The sequence below is a fragment of the Castor canadensis genome, chromosome 3, assembly GCF_047511655.1.
Source record: "Castor canadensis chromosome 3, mCasCan1.hap1v2, whole genome shotgun sequence".
NCBI lineage: Eukaryota > Metazoa > Chordata > Mammalia > Rodentia > Castoridae > Castor > Castor canadensis.
Window position 1 is genome coordinate 121446471 of NC_133388.1, and position 22599 is coordinate 121469069.

At 36.0% G+C, this 22599-nt stretch overlaps 1 protein-coding gene across 5 annotated transcripts in view; it reads right to left on the bottom strand.

Moving 5' to 3' along the window:
* Sgk3 (serum/glucocorticoid regulated kinase family member 3) overlaps nt 1-22599 on the bottom strand; it is a 153091-nt gene that overhangs the window by 34865 nt on the left and 95627 nt on the right. For all 5 annotated transcript variants that reach the window (XM_074068585.1, XM_074068582.1, XM_074068583.1 and 2 more), the window contains exons 3-6: nt 21261-21344; nt 17302-17374; nt 10188-10263; nt 5283-5370 (exon numbers count right to left, since the gene is read on the bottom strand). In XM_074068585.1, the coding sequence (XP_073924686.1) occupies nt 5283-5370; nt 10188-10263; nt 17302-17374; nt 21261-21344 (321 nt within the window). The remainder of the gene's footprint in view (nt 1-5282; nt 5371-10187; nt 10264-17301; nt 17375-21260; nt 21345-22599) is intronic.

Sequence of the window (22599 nt, forward strand, 5' to 3'; positions counted from 1 at the left end):
TGGAAATATTGTCCTTGTAAAGGTCAGGGGTGAACCCCCACAGAATCAGTTGCTCAGCTAGTTCAATAAATTGTTTTCACTCTTTTCCTTTTGAACCACAACAGGACTGGCTCATAGGACAAAAAGGCACTAACAAAGAATGCACCTCTGCTTTAATGGACGAGAGGCGCCAGGTGACTGAGCAGAGCAGCAGTGGCACTATAGGCATTGCCGAATGCTCTGTGAACTGTGCTCTCAGCTAAGAACTTTTCTTTACAGAGAAAGTACAGTTCTCTGGAAATAAAAAAAAAAAAACTTCACAGGTTTGCCCTAGCATAGATAGGAAAAAGCAAAGTGAGCCTGGCATTTGGATCTGTTCATGAGGCAGTTATGAGATTCCCAGTTGGGTGAAAAATGCATTTTGAGTAATTGCTGTGTATGAAAAACAGCTTCAGAATTTTTTGAGACTTAATGTGGAAGTGTTCAATTCCTTAAGAGATAAATATGCAAAATGCTACCACGTAGTTATCAGCTTCAATCAAATGGTAATGGCTAAATAGTGTTTTTATTTTATGAATTTGACTTCTACATTAAAATTTTTGTACTATACAATTACCTTGAAGGCCTAAATGTATTACACAGTCTAAGGAAATAAACCTAAGAAACAAGTGGTTTAAAATGTGTATCTTTCAAAATTTCAAATAGTTCATTAAAAACAGAAAATGATAGGATAATGGTAATGAAGATTATACTCAATTTCTTAATATTTTGATAATAGGTAAGTTTATTTCTAAGAAATACCACTACAGGATTTTTCTGATTCCAGTATCACAGCAATTCCATAACTTTAGAGAGGCTTTTCTCTTTACAATAGTTAACAGAGTAAATTTAATACCTACCATTAACTTAAAAGCAAATATTTATCTAGTATATGCCATAAAATAATTTAACTTATGAAAGATTCTAACAGTTAGCTAGAAATTTAACTCAAAATCCTAAACAATGGCTCTAGTGATCCGCCAGCGTGATTGTCTGCTCTGTTTTGTGGTACTGGGGTCACACTTGGGGCCTGGTGGGTGCGAGGTACATGTGTTCTACTACAAAAGCCAAGTGTGAGTGAGCTCTGCTTTACGAAAGTTCATTCTGAAGTTCTTTACACATTCAGAGAATTAAATCAGTTATAAATGTCTTTAGTACATGTACTTTCACTAGAGCCCTGCATCACGCTGTACAAGATATAAGTAGAAAAAGCTTTTAAAAAACTTCTTTAATTAGAATCAAGAAAGTTTAACAGAATTTCTTATCGAATTCCTGATCTCCAGAAAAGAGCATTTTTTAAATAAATGCTAAACTCTCATTCTTGAAAAATTCTGAAGTATGTTTCTTACAAAAAAACACTGGCACCAGCTTTTGAGTTATAATTCAAACATTCCCTACTAACATCTTTATATAAAAAAAACTGCATGTAATTTCAAATCCCCTGAAAACAGAAGTATATGAAATCACTTGTCTAGCACAAGACAAAAAATTTATAAATACTCTGGTTTACTGAGTGAGATTTGTCCAGTTGTGGTATAGTTTTAACATGAAAGTAAGCTTTTTTTTTGACAGCACTGAGGTTTGAACTCAGGGCCTTATATTTGCTAGCCAGGCTCTCTATCACTTGAGCCACTCTGTCTAATTTTATGTTGGGCATTTTCCAGACAGGGTCTTGCAAACTATTTGCCCAGGCTGACTTCAAACTGTGATCCTCCTGATCTCTGCCTCTTGAGTAGCTAGAGAGAGTAAAATTTTATGTCTAAATATTAGTGTTCCAAAGAATCTGGCAACATAATTCAAACTAAGCTGTAATTTCTGTACACTTATTCTTTTAGTGAATGTGTGGATAACTGGATCAATTTTCTATTCAATGAACTTTTCATTGAGGGAAGATAGTTCAATAAATATGGATTAAACAACATGGGCAATCTGTCTTCCGAATTACATATAGATTTGTATTATATGGCAATGATATTCCTAGCACATTCCTAAAATTGTGAAAATTACTGGAATGTATAGCCAGACAATTTTTCATTCTGTCTACCATTTTTAGCAGTCCTGGAGTTTGAATTCAGAGCTTTGCTCTTGCTAGACAAGTGCTCTACCACCTGAGCTATACCTCTATCTTGTACCTACTATTTTTTTTCCTTTTTTTTTTTTTGTGGTACTGGGTTTGAATTCAGGGCCTCGCACTTGCTAGGCAGGTGCTCTTAGCACCTGAGCCATTCCACCAGCCCATGTACCTACTGTTTTTAAAGATGACATCTAACCACTAAATTGAGGGGAAGGTTTAACTTATTGATGATATAAAAACTAATTGAGATCCTAAGTTTCTTGGCCTCTCTTGACCTTTATTTTTCTCTTTATAAATAAGGAGGTATAGGTTCACTACAAAAATCTTTCATTTATGAGCTTCATTTATTTACACACTTAGAAGTTCTTAATAGCTATGTTCTTCAAATGACCTCAGCTAACATACTCTCCAAGCAAAACATGGAAAATCATATTTACATTAATTTTATTCTTTAAAATATTTGAATAGCTGTCTTTAATTAAAAATATATACTCAGAGTTGAAAAGGGCGTTTTTAAATATCCATCTTACCAACAGATTAACTGCAAATATTTACATTGATATTATTTCATCTCTGTATATTTTTAACTGATTATAATTCACACTATGTAAATGTGCATGTAGATTTTTATATGCTGATTTCACTTCTTTAGTCTGCCAAGGCTTAAAATATTATCTTCAAAGATACTTTACATATATAGGGACAAGCAAAGTCAGACTGATGGCGATGAAGGTTGATTCAATTTTTTTAATAGAAAAAAATTATAAGGATTACCTCATTTGCATAAATTTCAAAGTAAAGTGTACTGCTTTTCAAAAAGTTGCATAAAATCATGAGGCCAATAATGCCCAGGGTGCACTGGTCATCTTACCTATCCTTTTCAGTCCTACAGCATTTTATTTACTTATAACTTTGTTAATTTGGCAGAAAAATAAAAACATTTCCTTTAAAAATTTCATTTGGAGGCAGTAGCTCAGTGGTGAGGTACTTGCTTAGCATGTTCGTGGCCCTTGGTTCAACCCACAGCATTATAGAAACAAGTAATAAACCATCTGTTATTGCCATCGAGGCTAAACATTTTCTCATATACTTCTTCACTAAATCCTTCTTCACGTCCCTTCTCTTTTTATCCACTAGGTTCTTAAGTAACATTATTTTTAAAAAATTCAACTGTAAGCATTTTTCATAGATAATTTTTTATGCAAATCTTTTCCCCATTTGTTGTTTCTTTTTGACTAGTTGCAGAGAGACAAATCTATCCTTTTATGAGGTTCTAACCATGTCTCAGATAAAAAAGTTAATCTTTCTCTTCACTGAGAATCCTCCTTGGCATCAAAGAAGGAAAAATGTTACTTTCTCGTAGTCACGAAAAAGAAATGTCTGTTTTCCAGAAGAATATTTTACCTCGGGGATAGTAATGTTCCAACTTGTAACATTATCTTTTAAATCACAAAAAAGAATCACAACAAAATGAAAAAAAATTATAAAGAAAAATGACTTCAATTCAACACTTCTGATTTTCTCATATATTTAATACCAGTTATATTTTGAGTTATAAAAGTATTGTCATGTTTATGTAAACATTTATAATTCTAATTATTACATTGTATATGATTATTACAATCTATCTTTTCCCATAGCTTGTTTTTCTTTTTTTTTGTGGTACTAGGGATGGAACACAGAGCCTCACATGTGCTAGACAAGCAAGTGCTCTACCACTTGAGCCCCACCCCAGCCCTTTTGTTTGTGTTTTTTAAAATCAGTATATATTAGTTGTACAAAGTGGTTTCATTGTGGTATTTCCTTACATGCACATAATGTATTCTGATCAAATTTACACCCTCTGTTACTCTTCCTTATTCCCCCTTCCCCTCGTAGTTTACTTCTGAGATAGGGTCTTGTGCTCTGTTTAGGCTAGTCTCAAACTTGTGATCCTCATGCCTCTTTCTAAATAGCTGGGGTAGCAGGCATGTACCATCACATCTAGCTTCCCCATAGTTTTTGAAGTGCATGTTAGAAATAGCTTCCTAAAACATGCTTGTTTCGCTTATTTACTATCACAATCTAGTTTAAAAATTACTAACAGCTTACTGTTTATTAGGACACATACTGATTATGTACATATGCAGCAGAAAGAAAAAGTAAATTGGTGCCAACTGGCACACGTGTATTGACTACTCTATACATGAAAACCTGACAATGCAAAATAAGGTTATATAATGTTCTGGTCCAAACGGCCTTTCCTGCTGATGAAAATTCAAAGTAACAGTTTCAAATACAATTATGATGATAAACACATATAATGATAAAAAAGAAAAAATGTGATGTGAGAGGCAGAGATCAGAAGGATGGCAGCTCGAAGTCAGTCTGAGCCAAAAGTTCACTAGACCAGATCTCAACCAACAGCTGGGCATGGTGGTGCATGCCTGTCATCTTAGCTATGAAGGAAGCATAAATAGGAGGATCGAGATCTAGGCTGGCTTGGGTAGAAAGTAAGCCCTACTTCAGAAATAACTTAGGTAACAAGGGCTGGGGATGGGTCTCAAGTGGAAGAGCACCTGCCAAGAGAGCTCAAGGCCCTGAGTTCTAACTCCAATACTGCCTAAAAAAAAATAAACAGACAAGATGTAAAGTGAAGAGAAACTGTACACACTATATAACCTAGAGAGCTTAAAAGCCTACATGTGAAGAGAGAACTGGGAAGAAAATCACTAAAATGTTAAACTCACAAGTTCTGGGTGGCAAGCCTATGAGTAATACTTCTCTTCTCACTTGCTATTTTCTAAAATCTGAATTATCCTTTTTATTATAAAAAGTACTAATTCTAGCCAGGTATAGACAGATTCACTGGGCCTTAACTCCAGAACTTGGGAGGCTGAGGCAGGAAAATTGCCATGTTCAAGGCCAGCCTGGGCTACCGAGAAGGACCCTATCTCAAAACAACAACAACAACAACAGGAAAAAAAAAAAAAAAAGAAAGAAAGAAAGAAAGAACTAATTCCATTAATTCTATGAAGTTCTTAAGAAATAGTGGTCAGGAGGCATTGTGTTTAGGTATTTGTAATACAGAGTAGAAAATTCACTATGGAGGAAATTACTTCGTTACATTTGAGTAAATGTTCGAAAGAAACTTTATCTTTGTGAAATGGTATTTTTTTCTGTTAAAGATACAATTAATTCCTTGTACTACCTTCTGAGTACTTCTTTCATCCTCATCTTCAGATGGATCTGACTGATGTTTTGGGCTGTCCATTTGAAGGAATGCTCTGACATCTGGACTAAAAAAAATTAACTTCATTACGACTTTGAAAGGAAGGATGTCTACAGATTTTACCCTCTTTTAAAATAAAAACCACTACATTAGCATGTATAGCAAGAAATTTACACAAAACGCATTGCTATAAAAGGGAAAAGCAATTCAATTTTTTTAAATGGGGAACTCAAAAAATAGGCAAAGTATCAACAGGAAGTTCATAGAAAAGGAATCCCAAAAAGGCAAGCAAATTTGTGCAGACACTAATTTCACTAATGATCAGGAAAATATAAATAGTATCAATAATGAGTCACCACTTTATGTCATTAGCTAAAGTTAGAAAGACAGACAACACTAAAATTTTGTAAAGATACAGGGAAAGAAACACCCTCATGTTAAAATGTAGAATGAGACAACTTTTCTAAAAAGCAATCTGGCAATGCTTAGAGAGCTTTTGTTTCCATTTTTCCTAGCCAGAGAAATACTAGTTGAAGAGAAAAAGTACAGGAAAAACACAGGACCAGTGGTGCTCACTGCAGCATGCTCTCTAATAGCAAACTGGAAGCAAAACAGGCAACTAAGGTGGCTGCTGACAGAGAGCACCAGTCAGCAGCCAGAAACAAGGAGTGACAGCACAGAACAATTATTAAATACTCAGACACAAAGAACAGTCTGCCTAAAGTTTTCAAAGATACAGAGGTATGAAAGATATACTGTAAAGTAGGATCCATAGCAGATATGAGGAAATGGGTACAAAGATGTAAGATGAAGAGAAAGCAATGGGCTAAAATTAAAGAGGGCCATGCATGAACAAATATTGTCATTTCAAATTGTCTTAATAACCAGCTACAAATAACATATATTCATTACAGGAAATTCAGAAGATGAAAAACTGTCTTTAAAATGGGTAGGGCTGGTGAGAATGTAAAATGGTGAGGCCATTGTAGAAAAGAGTTTCGCAGTTTCTCAAAAAGTTAAAATATGATCTGGCAGTTCAAATCCTAACCATAGATTCAAAAGAAATAAATACATATACCCACACAAAATCTCATACATGAATACACACAGCAGCATGTGTTAGATTCCTAATAGCCAAAAAGTGGAAAAAGCCCACCAGTCCATCAACTGATAAATGGATGAACACAATGTGGTATACCCATGCAGGAGAATATTACTCAGCCATAAAAGAAATAAGTACTGGTGCATGTTAAAACATGGATGAACCTCAAAAACATACTAAGCACACAAAGAAAGAACAAAAGGGTCACATATTATATGACTTCATTTTGTAAGAAATGTCCACAATAGGCAAATCTTTAAAGATATAATCTAGATTAGTGGTTGTCAAGCTTTGGTGGAAGAGAGAATTTGCAGGTACTGTTTCTTTCTAATGGAAATGTTGGACTAGACACAGGATGATAGAATTAGACAGCAATTACGGCTGTACAGCATTGTGAACATACTAAGAACCAATGAGTGCACATTAAAATAGCTAAAATGATGAATTTTATCTGAAATTTTACAAAGTGGGTTGGTATTACGTCTACTAACATTTTGGCATACTTTATTTCAGTCTTTTTCTATGCACAACTGAGTTCACGCAATATTAAAATTTTTATCTTACTGCTTTCCACTTAAATTACATCATAAGCATTCTCCATTCACAGTTAAAGCTCTTTATAAACACTTCTGGTAGATGTATAATATTGTATAATAATACAAACACACTAAAAGTTATGTAACTTTCATGCTATAAATAATGTAACTCTCGAGCTTTGTGCTTAACACTAAAACTGAATTTGTGATTTTCAGGACACATTTTTAAAATTAAAATTACTTGACCATTTTAAGGCTTCAAATACAGTCTTCTAAACTGATTTTCAGACAGGTGGTATATTAATTTGTACTTTCAGAGTAATAAGTGAACATCCTAAAGACTCTTCTAAGCATGGTTAGAATTAAATGCTAAAAGATGGTAAGTAATTTTATATTACCATCTCTGACAACATATTCAACTCTTTAATTAGTGAAAAACAACAATGAGCTAGTAAGATACCACTAACAATGCTAAGTGGTGGTGAGGTGATTCTACATATTGCTGACCAAAGTACAAACATTGCTATCCACTAGGGTTAAAAATATGCATAACCTTACAACTCAGAAACTCCAGAAATGGAGCTGGGTGCCAAGTGATTCATGCCTGTAATCCTAGCTACTCAGGAGATAGAGATCAGGAGCATCATGGTTTGAAGCCAGCCCCAGGGAAATAGTTCATGAGACCCTATCTCAAAAAAACTCTTCTCTCTCACACACACACACACACACACACACACACACACACAAAATGGCTGGTGGAGTGATTCAAGTGGTGAGAGCACCTGCCTACACAAGCACAAGGCCCTTAGTTCAAACCCAGTGCCACCCCACCCACCAAAAAAAGAGAAACTGCAGAAATGTTTGCACATGTGCACCGAAAAGGATGTTAATGGAAAATGGCAATAGTATTGATAAGAGCAAGAAAAAAACAAAGTTTCTCCTGAAATCATAAATGCAGTTGTAGTGTTATACTAACTAAGACTGGAAGAGTCTTCAGGATAGTCACAGACTGCTAGAAGAGTATAAATTGGTAAATCTCTCAGGAAACCAGATTATCAGACTATATTTGAAGCCCTAAAATGGTTTATAATTCACACCAAGTAATTTTAATTTAAAAAAAATCTGTCCTGAAATGCACTTCTAGTGATATGCATTAGTAGTATGTGTTCAAATGGCGAAGTGTTCACAAGGCAGTGTTTACAAGGGACATGTGTATGCAAAAATCCACTGAGTTGTATATGTAGGACTTATACAGTTACAGTTCAGTATTTAAAAACTGGCAATTTAAAATAACAGAATTGCTTTTAGTTGAATTTTAATGCCAAATATAACACCTTTATACTATTACATTTCAAGAGTCAGAATGAAAATTCAGTATTTACTGTATAGTGTGTTTCTGAGTAATGTTTAAAATACCAGAGGAAATAACAATAACCACCAGTAATTGTACACTTAATTCCACACCAAGATCTGTCAAAGAAAAAGACAAATGTTAAGTCTGACTGTATGAATTATTTTTCAAAGAAGCCCACGATATACTAATTTAAAATAATCTCCAGTGCATACTCCAAAACTTAAAGAGGGTAAGAAGGGTAGATATAAGGTAAAGATAGCATAAAATTTGTCCTAAGAAAAGAAATGTTATTAAAAAATGACACAAATATCAAAAGGCTCTTTGCTGAGGAAGAGGCCTGACATGGGATCTCTTAACCCAAGTATCCCCCTCAATTTCAAAATGGAAACACTGCAAACACACTGCTCTTACTGCTCTGATAACCCTGGTCCTACCAGAGGTGTAGGACCTCCTTGACTCTTCTCCAATCTGTGCACACCAGGGGAAATCCACAGATCTGGGAAGAAGACCATGTTGGAAGAGGTCCAGCTTTATTGTTTTAGTTAATTTAGTAAATTAAATTTCACAAACTTAAAAAGCAAGTCAGAGAACCTGCTCAGAATGGTAGCAACCCTCTGTAAACTGTACAGTACTACACAAATGGCAAACATTTCTACAAATTTGTTCAGGGCTGGGGTATGGGTGAGTGGCAAAGCGTTTGCCAGGCCCTAGGTACAGTCATCAGCAACACACACACCATTTTAATTGCTCAAAAATATAGTCCTTCAGTGTTGAGATTCTGAAAAAAATTGTTAAAAAAAAAAGTGTCGTGTTCACACCACCATCCATAGTGCAACCTTGAGATTTACACATATAGGTGACCTGTGGAGAAACACCCTAGATACTTTATCTTACTTCTTGGAATGTTTTATATACACAAAAGAAATAACATATATATGTAAATTAAAAATCACAATGAATAATTAATATTCAAAATCTACTACCTGACTGAAAAATGAAAATGAACCAAGCCACAGGTTCACCTGTGTTTTCCTACGTGTTTCTGATATGGCTTACCTTCTCCCCTCATGTAGTCTTAAACTCATTAGCACAACACATGCACAGGGCTGAGAAAGTGTCTTCAACTTAAGTGCTGTCTGGATGCCGTGTGGAAAAGGACTGAAGCCTGAGGTTCACAGAATACCGCCCCAGGTGGCACAGGATGTGATGACATGTATGCCTGAAACCTGCCCACTCCTTCAGCAACCCCTCTTGTGAAATTCTACTCCGTTCCAGTCACCACACAATGTTAACATGTAAGTGTCCTCAGTTTTCAGGCTTTTTTTGTAGCCTCTTAATATGTACTCATCTTTTTAGTATGAATGCTCTCTATACCATTTTTTTTTTCTTAACTGATTACACATCCTTTAAGTCCCAGGAAGCCTTCCCCAACTTCCCTGAGCAGAGCTGGTCATATATGTCTGTTATCTTCTGGTGCCTTAATGGAAAATTACCTGGCTTCAATTCCTTGGTTACATTAGCCTGGCAGTCCATGCCTCTGGAAGGTATGACAACACTCACATAGCTTCCTATTCCCAATGCAAATAGTATGAAGTTCTGGATACATGTAATATCAGATAATTAGCAAAATGTTTTAACTGTATCATGCAAATTCCTTCCATGTTTAATCTATAAAATCAATACAAGTACAAAAGGAAAGAACAATATAACAAAGAAGAGGAGAGGAAGGGAAAAAGAGGCTAACAAACATTGGGGGAAGATGCTCCAGAAGATTTTATTAACATATAGAGAATGGTAACATTTTATAGGTAAGATAAATTCTTTACAAGGTTTATTCAATACTCTTAGGTTTGGTTTCACTGTCCCTTTAGAGCACAATGAAAATTACTTACTGGTTGTAAAGCTCTGGATACCTAACCAAGTTCTGAATGAATTCATTCAGTCCTGCTCTTCTTTGTTTAATAAAATCTGTAAGAGAGATATAACCATTAGGATTATTTATGGCAGTCTATGTAGTTACTATCAAAACATTTATGTAAGAACACACAAGCACGGGGCTGGAAGAAACGCTTAAGTGGTAGAGTGCCTGCCCAGCAAGCATGAAGCCCTGAGATCAAACCCCAGAAACACACACACACACACACACAAAGGGCTGGGGGTGTAGGTGTAGCTTACTTGCTTGCCTAGCAAGGTCCTGAGTTCAATCCCCAACACCATGAATAAACAGTATACAAGCACAGATAGTAAGTTGAGATAAAGAAGCTATTTCTTAGTTCACGCTTAGTATTCAACCAGGAGTATTTGTATGTATTGAAATGCATATGATCTATAAATGTGACTGAAAAAACAAAGGTGGGCGCGTGCTGGGCGCTTCTTGGAAGGATCCTGGTTGGAGGCCAGCAAAAGAGTTAACAAGACCCCATTTTGACTGATGAAAGTTGGGTGCAGAGGTGTGTACCTCTCATCACAGCTACGTTGGAGGTGTAAAAGGAGGATTATAGTCCAGGCCAGTCTCAGCACAAACACAAGACCTTATTAGAAAAAATTACTCGAGCAAAAAGGGTTTGGGACATCTCTAAAGTGGTAGAGCACCTGCCTAGCAAGCACAAGCACAGGTGGAATTCAAACCTCAGTGCCAAAAAAAAGCAGGGCACGGTGCACACCTGTAAACTCAACACTTGGGAAGCTGAGGCAGTAGAATGACCAAGAGTTCAGACCTAGCTTGGGCTATACAGCAAGACTTGTCTCAAACTCTTCCAACCAAAAAAGAAAAAAAATTAAAGCAAATGTACCTCCCAAAAGAAAACTTTCAAAAACTGCCTATTTTAGATCTAAATACCCCCTTCCTTCTTCTCCTTCTCGAGACAGGATCCTGCTATGTAGTCCAAGCTGGCCTTGAACTCATGATCCTCCTGCTTCCCAAACGCTGGATTGCAGATGTGTACCACTATACCTGGATAGATTCTAATTATAAGACTCACTACAAAACTTGGAAAGGCACTTTGCTTTCTCCAGCTCCTTACATATCAGGCGATAAATAAAAACACTGATGACTGAAAATCATACTTTAAAAAAAGGATTAGCAGAAATCCTTTATAACTAGGAAATGATGATTAATTGGTTAAACCACCAAAACTCTGGTTTAATTTCGATGCTAAAAACCTCTTGGAAGCTGGGCATAGTGGTACACTCCTATAATCCCAGCACCCAGGAGGCTGAGGCAGAAGGATCCCACGTTTGAGCTCGGCCTGGGAAACACAGTGAGACCCTGTCTCAAAAAAGCTACTTTTTTCCCAAAGGCTGGGAATATAGCTCAATGATAGAGCACTTGTTTACCTAGCATACACAAAGCCCTGGGTTTGAGCCAAGTACCAAAAAATTAAATAAATAACTCCTTGAAAAATATGCTAGTACACTTTCTTAACAAATAATTATACAGCAGCTTCAAAGTGTTTTATTTGTTGACAACCAAAACTTACACAACCACCACTGAACAGTTCTGTAAAACATATTAAGCACAAACAGTTCTTGGAACTGGCAAACTTTTATTAACAGGAATAAATATCCTGTTTCTGTTACTTACTAACTGATCTTGAGACATTCCAAGACCTAATTCCTTCCTTGTGAGATGGAGATAGCAATATTTATACCTCATAATGTAGTTACAGAAGAATAGCTAACAGATGGTACAAATACAATCATTACCTAGTATCATTTTTGTTATTATTATTAGCAATAGAGTGCTTGTTTTGTAAACACTTAAGTCCTGAGTTCAAACCCCAGTCTCATAAAAACAAAAACAAACTGTTTCCTAATAGTGAACGTCTAGAGATAGAACCTATAAATGATGAGGTTCAGTTTAGTAAAATTGATTTCTACCCAACAAATCTGTTGGGTTCTTTTTTTTCCCCAGCACTGGCATTTGAACTCAGGGCCTAGCTCATGCTAGGCAGGTGCTCTACCACTTGAACCACGCTGCCAGCCTTTTTGCACTGGTTGTTTCTTTTTTGGCTGTACTGGTGCTAGAACTCAGGGCTTTATGCTTGATAAGCAGGCACTCTATCACTTGAGAAACACCTCTAGCCCTTTTTGCTCTGGCTGTTTGGAGACAGGGTATTCCTTTTGTTTTGCCCAGGCTGGCCTCAACTGGGATGCTTCAATTTTAAGCTTTCCACATTGTGGGGATGATAGGCGTAAATAACCACATCCAGCTTTTCTCTGTTGAAATGGGGCCTCACAAACTTTTTTACCTGAAGTCAGCCTGGAACACCCATCTTCCCAATTTAGCTTCATTTGTAGCTTGAGATGACAGGTGTGCACCATAGCGCCCAGCTACTGGTTGAGATGGGATCTTGTGAACTCCTGCCTGGGCTGGTTTGGAACAGTGATCCCCCAGTCTCAATTTCCCAAGTAGCAAGGATTACAGGTGTGGGCCACCAGTGCCTGGCTGCTTTGGGGTTTTGTTTGTTTTGGTTTTTTTTTTTGGTGGGTACTGGGGTTTGAACTTAGGACTTCACTTTTACTAGGTAGGCACTCTATTGCTTGAGTCACACCACAGCTGCTTTGGTTATTTTTTTAAGATAGGATCTCATTTTATGCTCCGGCTATCCTGGACCAATATCCTCCTATTTGTTCTTCCACACATAGCTGGGACCATGCTCAGCCATTGGTTGAGATGGGGTCTTGTGAACTTTTTGCCTGAGTTAGCTTCAAACTGTAATCCTGATTCTACCTCTTCAATAGCTAGGCTTACAGGCTTCAGTAATCATACCAGCCCTGTCTTGTTTATTGACACAGGGTCTCACTGAATTTTTTGCAATCCTGCTATCTCCACCTTCAGTGTAGATGGAATTATAAACATGTCCATTTCTTAAATGTAAGGTACGGCTGTTAAAAAACAAATACAGGTAGACACCAGGGGCTCATATTTATAGCTACCTGGGAGGCCAAGATCAGGAGGATAGAGGTTCCAGGTCACCCAAGGCAAATAGTGCATGAGACCCCCACCCCCACCTCCCCATCTTCAAAATAACCAGAGCAAAATGGACTGCATGCGTGGCTCAAAACACCTGGTTTATAAGTGGTTCAAACTCCAGTCCTACTTAAAAACAAAAAAGAAAAAGAACATACAACATTAGATCTGGTCTTTTGGATCCAGACACACTTGGTAATTTTGTTGCTGCTGTAGTTCAATTACAAATTTCCTTTTTTTTGGGCAACACTGGAGTTTGAACTCCGCACTCTGCCACTTGAGTCTTTCTGCCAGCCCTAAATTTCTTAAAGCATCTCAGGTAGGTAACTTGTAAACTCTTACAAGGGCATTTTTCAGGTCACCAGGCAGTAAAACATATGTGAAATTTACATTAAAAACTACTTGAAAGACATTTGTCAGACACTAGACTTGGTAATACAGGAGGAAGAACTAAAATGAATGACTATGGCTAGAATATTAAAAGAAAATCTAGTAACTATGTGGAAGCACCTTTAAACTGTCTATGGCTACTTACTGATGATATGTTTTGCTTTGGGGTCAGAATGAAAAGAGAAAGGAACTTCGTTTCCTCAATGACTTACAGTCTACGCTGCACTGAGTGCTGCCAGACTTTCCATTTCATTACTGGCTTTGAGCAGTATTTAAATACCTATGTAAAGTCCTACGTAAGAACAGAAGGGAAAAGGTGGCAATAATGAAATAACAAGAAATATAACAGTAGCAGAATTTAGGGAAATTCCAAACTTAATTTTCAGGTCAGCATTAAACATGCAAATTTCTGAAAAAATACAGGGTCAGACTAAAATGCGCCCAAACCCATATCAGTTAAGTGCTACAAGGCACTTAATTTACACAAGGTTAATGTATTATCTTTAAGAATAGCTGAAGAGATGTATTGTTAAATCTCCCCAATGAGTAACTTTTGTGAAAATATCTATTAAAAGTGAAAAATAAAAGTGGTTTCTATATAAGCTGTTGAAGGTAAGGATCACAATTTAAAAAAAAAAAGAAAAAAAACATATTAAGCTCTAACTTAATACAAAGTTATATTAAACTTTATAAGCATAATAGAAGTATAAAATAAGTATAAGTTTTTATACTTAATATAAAGTATTTTGGAAGTGAATAAGTAAGTAAAATACTATTAGGGATTCCTTCCTTTCTCCTTCCTTCCTTCCCTCCCTCCTTCTCTCCCTTTTCCTTTTTGGTTTTCTGGGACAGGGTCTCGCTTTGTAGCCCAGGCCAACCTCATACTCAAAATCCTGCTTCCTCAGCCTTTGTTTTTGTTTTTAAATTGTTTTAAGATGTATCCATAGTTCCAAAGTCAAAGCTATAAATGGGATTCATTCAGGGAAATCTAACGTCCCCCCTAAAGCCCCTCTTGGCCTTTTCCCTCCTCCTAAAAGTCGTCAGTTTTATTCATTTTTAAATTTATTCTTCCATTATTTCTTTTTGAATGCCCATACCCTTTCCTACGCAAAAAAATACATGACACAAACTCATCTATGCCTTGTTTTTTTCATCACTTAACAATATATTTTGGAGGTCACTCCATTCATATATAAAGAGCTTTTTTGTTCCTTTTTATAGTTACATTGTGTTCCAGCCTTGGAAGGATATTTCATTGTTTCTAGTTTTTGCACTAAAAATCCTATCACCATACCCAGTCTTGCCTGCGCACCACTTATCTTTGAGATAGATTCTGAAAGCATGCTACATTAGTCAAAGTGAAATGTATGCAAGGTTTTGTTAAACAGTGCCAAATTACTCTCAAAATGGACTGCAGCACTTTGCATTCCTGCCAGCAGCATGTGAGAAAGCCTGATTCCTCAAAGCTTAATGAAACAAGCATCTTTCCATCTTTGGAGTTTTATGACTTAAGGCTTGATTTCCCAATGTACGGCTTTCCAAGATTTCTGTGACATACATTCTATCTTACTGTTGACAAGTCACTTATAATACACTCAAGATAGGTTTCAAATGGTTCTTCAATAAAAATCAATTTCTAGTGTCAGATACTTAATTCATCAAAACATTAAGTTTTCTGGCCTTTAACAATGAAACAGTGATGTTTCAAGTCTTTTACTTCTTTCCCTTCCTTCTGTGATGAAATGATTCAGCCTCAAGCATTCAACTAAAAGGTCTACAGAGTGCCAGTCCGAGTTTAACTCTCAACATGGTTCATATTCTAGCCTCATTTCCACCCTAATCTTCTTGCTCTTATCTAATGCTAGGACAACTGGCAGGGGAAAAAAAAGCATTCTGCTGCTAAAAACAAAAGTACAAAAACTACTGGTCCACAGACTCAATCCTACTGAATTTATAATCTGGCATTGTTGTGGCAACTCAATTTTTCCTTGCTTCTCTTTATTAATGGACTCATGTACTAAGTTCTATTTTAAATCTAGGATTGCCAGGCACTGGTGGCTATGCCTATAATCCTACCTAGAAGGAAGGCTGACATCAGGAGGATTGCATTTATAGGCCAGCCTGGGCAAATAGTTCACAAGATCCCATCTCCAAAATAACCAGAGCAAAATGGACTGAAGGTGTAGCTCAAGTAGTAGAGCTCCTGCTTTGCAAGCATGAAGTACTGAGTTCAAACCCCAATTGCACCAAAAAAAGCCCAAAGAACAAAAACCAACTCTAGTATTGCCAGGTACTATAAATCAATAAAAATAATCCCACTTTCATAAACTCTATAACCTGAACATAAAAGATAAGCAAATACAATGAATAAAGTATGCTATAATTCTCTCAAGGAATAAAAAAAAAATTGACTATGTGTAACTGAGGAAGTAAGAACATTCTCCAATCTAGAGATTCAAAAAGCGTAAACATGGGCTGGTGGAGTAGTTCAAGTTCTAGTGAGAGTGCCTTGCTTGCAAGCATGAGGCCCTGAGTTCAAATTCCAGTGCTGTCCCCCACAAAAAAGTGTAAATAACGAACCTCCCATTGAGAGCTGCGAGGGGGAACAAGACTTTAACTAAAGCAAAAATGTAAAAGAAACATTTAAAAGATGGAGTTGATAAAGAGGAGTTTGTTAATTGTGGACAGAATTCCACAGAACATAATGAAAAGGTCTGGAAGGGAAAGGAATGGTCAAGTTAAGTGATACAAGAGCATAGCATATGTAATGTGCCACAGATTAAATGGATTATAAAGATGTAAGCAAATTAGTTGGCAGGAAGGGCAATCCATTCAGGGTTCTTGTGTGGAACAGAGATAGACAACTCTCCTGATGGAATTCCTGGTGGATAAGGAGAATTCTGTCTCCCTGTAAGTAGCCATCTGTGACCTAGACTGATCACTCAGATTCCAGGGAAAAGATCCAGGTTTGAGGCTTCAAATATATAGGCTCCAGTCGGGCCTCATTGGCTCACACTTACAATCCTAGCTACTCAGCAGGCAGAGATCAGGAGGATTGTGGTCCATACCAGTAAATAATTTGTGAGATCCTATCTTGAAAAAACCCTTCACAAAAAAAGGGCCGGCAGAGTGGCTCAAAGTGAAGGCTCTGAGTTCAAGCCCCAGCACCGCAAAAAAAAAAAAAAAAAAAAGAAAGAAAAGAAAAGAAAAAGGAAAAAGAAAAAAATATATATCAGTAGACTCTCAAGGATGAACAACCCCAGTGGGTACCAACTGTTAGAAAAGTATCCTAAATTATCCTTAATGATTAATAAATTTATCTGTAGCCAAACTGTTTGAATTTAACTTTTAAATCTGCTATTTATTACCTATATGTAACCCTGGGCAAATTAATGAACCTAACTGTGCTTCAGTTTCCTTAAGTCCTAGACAAACCAGGTGTGGTAGTGGTGGTGCATGCCTGTAATCTGGGCGCTTAAGAGGCTGAAGCAGGAGTATGAGTTCAAGGCCAGCCTGGGCTACATAATGATATTCTGTTTAAAAAAAAAAAAGTCGTAGACTACTATATAGTGCTATGAATATGTTAACTACCTCTTCAAACTTCAACCTTCACTCAACAGCTGGTCTAGGAAGTTATTGCTTACCTGGATCAAAATTATCACCGAATATTCTCTTGGCAGGAATCTTCAGGGCCATAGCAGGAAATTGTTTCTTTAACTAGAATTTTTAAAATTAGTATTACATGAACTAATTTTATAAGTTATATATGTACTAAAAACAAATACAAGCTAATTTTTTAAAAAATTCACTTTATATATACATACTTAATATATTCTTTAAAAAGAAAATCAAACACAAATAAAAACAAGAAAAAATATTCTTTAAATATACATATTTAAATATACAAAATCAATAAAGTACCACAGACTAATCATCCCATTTTGTCCCAAGAAAACACTTAGTACTGGTGACCTTAGACAAGTTATTTAACATCTCTGTTTTCCTGTCTATAAAATGAGGATGTTTGAGCAAGCATCTTACAGACTTCTTGTCCTGGTTGAAGGAGACCATTTAGGTTACGCATTTAAATTAGAACCTAGCATGTCTTTCTGAGTATGTTACACACTGTTTACACATCAAAAGAAGGTGTGCTCTTTGTGTTCTTTTTCCATGAATAGACGGACAATAAGTTTGTGAGATCGATGATTTGCTTTCAACACCCCTGCTCTAGCATTCCTCTTACTAACATTCTAACACAAAGACTGTACTTTCAGGGATCATTTCCATAGTTCCTTATAAATATTCTAATACATTTGTTTATCAGATTTGCTTGTCCTCAGAGAGGTAAATATGGCTCTGAAGAAATCTGAGATAGTAAAGTCATAAAAATGGGCTACACTTTTATTGTAAGCTTGATGTTAAAAACCTGTATATACACACAGAAACTATAGCTCAACCTAGCAACTGATAGGAAATACAAAGAAGAAAGGAATGTATCAATCACTTTACACCATGCAAAATCCAGACTAAAAACAGTCTGTAAACAAGTGACTGTTTAAAAAAAAAAAAAAAACCTACAAAAAAATTGTAAAGGAAACAGACACAGAGGGGGATACTAGTAATTTAAAAGACACTTAATAGACTTACCAACCAGTTACAGAAACATTAACTGCATAGCTGATTAATATTAAGGCATTACTATATTTTGTTTTAAGAATCTTTATTTTAGGGATGTAGACTAAAATATTTACAAATGAAATGACATGGTATTTAAGATTGGTGCCAAAAGTACAATGGGCTGGCTAGGGACAAAGAGAAAATAAATGGTGCTCGATCAGTCACTGTAGATGGATGGTACCATTGTATTATTTTCTGTATTTGTATTAGTCTGTCTACTTCTGTATATGTTTGACAACTTTTATCAATAAAAAGTTAAAAAATATAAACTATAGTCATAAAAACATAGTTCTAAGATGACAAAATGCTTACAGGTTGGAAAAGAAATTTTGTCATTACTTTTATTCTAAGAGAAGCACATTAAAGAATACGTTTTCAACTTAGGGAATTCTGGGCTAGGTTTAATGTGATTTCCATCCTTTCAAAGAACACAATTGATACCATTTTCCTTGTTGTTTATTTGCCCCTCACCACAGGAGGCAGAATTTGAGATATTTATATAAGGTAGACAGAAAATGATTTTTAAAAAAGGAAGAGAAATGTAATAGAAATGCGGAGATTGATGATAAAAACTGAACTACATGTTAAGGAGATTTTTTTCTGTCAAAAGCTTAAATGTGATTGGGTGCTGGTGGCCCTTTCCTATAATCCTAGCTACTAGGGAGGCTGAGATCAGGAGGATGGTGGTTCAAGGCCAGCCCCAGACAAAAGTTCGCAAGACCCAACCCCATCTCCAAAATAACCAGAGCAAAATGACTAGCTCAAACCAGTATAGGGCCTGCTCTGCAAGTGTGAAGCCCTGAGTTCAAACTCCAGTCGCACACACACACATACACACACACACAAAGTTTAAAGACAGAGTATTTTCATGGAAGAAGGGAGTGAAAGTGATCGAGAGGAAACGACCCAAAACAAGCTTTCCTATTTTAAAGACACTCAAGTATTAACATCCCAACTAATTAAATATTAACTGTTATCTCTGAGTAGTAACATTAAGGGTGATATTTTAAGTTTACCCTACTTTTACTTTCCTCTATTATCCAGATTTTCTATAATATGTACTAATTTTACATCAGGACAAATAAATGCCTCTTTAAAAATTACAACATTATTTCTCAAAGTTCAATTTCAATTAGCAAGTCATTTGAATATTATTTTGAACAAAATATAGCTATAGTGAAATGCTAAATAAAATGAATCAGAAGCCTAACTTTCATAACTTAACATGGAAGTGCTGCAGCTAGATACTGTTTGATTCATTCCAGCCTATTTAAGAAGTAATTTATTTCCTCTCTGGTAGCTCACTTCCTTAATCCTAGCTAACTCAGGAGGAAGAGATGAGGAGGATCGAGGTTTGAAGCCAGCCCCAGGCAAATAGCTATCAAGATGCTATCTTAGAAAAAACCCATAAAAAAGGGCTGGTAAAGTGGCTCAAGTGCTAAGAGCACTTACTTAGCAAGTGTGTAGGCCTGAGTACGTACATACGCACGCACACACACACACACACACACACACACACACACAGTAACTTATCTACTAATAGAGATATGTTTAATATCCCTCACATTTAAAAAAATCTTACAAATGATAGCCTACAGATTTATACATCTATCCCTATTTTTAACATTAGGAGACAGTATTTAGAAATGAAAGAATTAGCCAGGTGCCTGTGGTTCATGCCTGGAATTCTAGCTACTCAGAAGGCAGAGATCAGGAGGATCATGGTTCAAAGCCAGCCCAGGCAAATAGTCTGTGAGACTCTATCTCAAAAAAACCCTTCACAAAAAATGGCTGGTGGAGAGGCTCAAGGTGTAGGCCCTGAGTTCAAACCCCAGTACAGTAAAAACAAAAACAACAAAAATACCCAACACAAAAAAGGATTGGTGGAGTGACTCAAGTGTTTACCCGCCTAGCAAGTGTGAAGCCTTGAGTTCAAATCCCAGTGTTGTTCCCCCACCAAAATGAAATAATTACCTTCCCAAATGTACAATAGAACTTTTTGCCAGAGGATGCCTTGTAATCTAGTACTCATTTTAAAAAAAAGACACTAGGAGATAAAATTGGAGTTTGAGGTGCATTTTTTTTGTTTAGATGAATCAATGCTTGGAACCCAGAGTTCTTTTTACCTTGGGGTCATGCAAGGACTGACCCAGGAAGCATTTTTTTGACCTCCACATAAGATTTTCAAGGCCATACCCACCCAGCATCAGTACATGGTGAAATCTGGCCTGTTGAGTTACAATGACCTTGGTACCTCACTGCTTACTTTAGAAAGTACGTGCAACTGCAATCACTAGACAATGAGAACTGTTTAATATATGAATTATGAGTATATAAAAACAAGTTTCAGCCATTTAGAGAGCTAGCAGTCTCTAAATTTCACCCTCCAGGTAACAGAAAGTCAATACTAATTTTATCTGTTAGCTACTTAAAATCTGGAATCTAGGACTTCAAGAATGAAATATGGGGGGGTCGGGGGGCAGGGGGAGAGAAATGGCCCAAACAATGCATGCACATATGAATAAATGAATTAGAAAAAAGAATGAAATGTGGAAGAAGAGTAGGTTTGTCAAAGACTTTCAGATCTTACGGGGTTAAACAATTTAACCAGATATGCCATGATGATTAACAATTATTATTGAGCATAAAGGATTTAATTCTAGTATTCGATGACATTAAAATGTATTTTAAATTGTTCATCTACTTCTTTTATTTTCAGTGGTTTATTTGGAACTGCTCAACAGTCCTTTCTCCACACTTTTTGTAAAAAACAAAACAAAACTAAAGTTTAGGATGCTTTTGAAGAATCTCTCCCTTTTTTGCCATGTCTGATGTATATATTAATTTAATCATCCAAATCAATCTTTCTTTTGGGATTTTTCTCAGGTGTTTGTTTTAAATAGAAATCTTGCAGATTATTACTTACAGTGTTGTAAAGTTTGTCAAACTCTGCATATCTCCTGAACACAAACCATTCACTCCTGCCCACAGAGACCAGAACCTTATAAACCTGTGGAAATTTAAAAAAAAAAAATTTAACAAATTTTAGCTGCAAAAAAGACTACATTAGCTACTTAAATATATAAAACCTGTTTTAATACTCATGAAACTGATACTAAGATTGATGTTTATGTATGATTCTCCAAGACTATATAACATATTAACTTAAACATGTATTTCATCTTGTCCAAATGTGATATTTTTAACTGTTATAAAATTTTTCTGGAATCTTAAGAGAATGCCATAGTGAACATAAACACACTCACTATTTAGATCTACTGAATTCTAACATTTTGCCATTTTTAATTCAGAGTTTTTCCCTAAGAATAACACATAGGTTCAACTGATACCATTTTCCTCTTTTCTTCCCCTAGTAGTAGTTATTGCCTTGAAATTTAAAATGTTTTCAAAGGCGATGCCTGGCAACAAAGTAAACATTCGACTATTATCTCTCTTCCTTCCAGGTCATCCTTTACACAGCATCCATCCATCCTTCCTCCAGCCCTCCCTGCCTTCCTCCTCCCTCCCTTTCTTTTTAATGGGGTTTGAACTCAGGGCCTTGCTCTTGCTAGGCAGACATTACCACTTGAGCCACACCCCTAGCCCCTCACAGTATTTTTCAAACAAAAAATTTATTTTTAGATTTTTTAATGCCATCTTACATGTACCTAACATCTATAAGAAAAAAAACTATCATAATCAACAACCCTATCAAGTAAACATTATTATAATATTATAACCCTCAGTCAATATAATAAAGACAATAGCCAAGTAACTTGATCATACTCATAGATTTAATTAACATAAAACTGAAACTAAAAATCTAAATCTACCCTCTACGTATCAGAACTGGTATCAAATCATCAATAGTTACAGAATTAATTCTCATTATTCATTCCACAGGTGCTCTTAGAATGTAATTCAACATACTATAATGAATTATGAGAAAAAAATTTGGGATCCCGAAGATCTTGCATCATTTCTAAAGGGTAAATAACAAGAATTCAGGTATATGAGGAAAGGCAGTCTGATGTAAGGCTTGGGTTATCAATCTCATATTTTATAGTGATAACTACAGGAAAGATATGAGTTGCTTTTAGGGTTTGCTGTACAATTGTCCACATCAGTCAGACAACTTAAAAAGAGGAAACCAGGTTTATATCAGTTGTTGGGCACACAAATGTGTATAAACTATCCTTGCCGTGAAAAATAGGTAACCTAAGTTCACATTAGATAAAGCTGAGAGAAAATACTGTTTTGATACT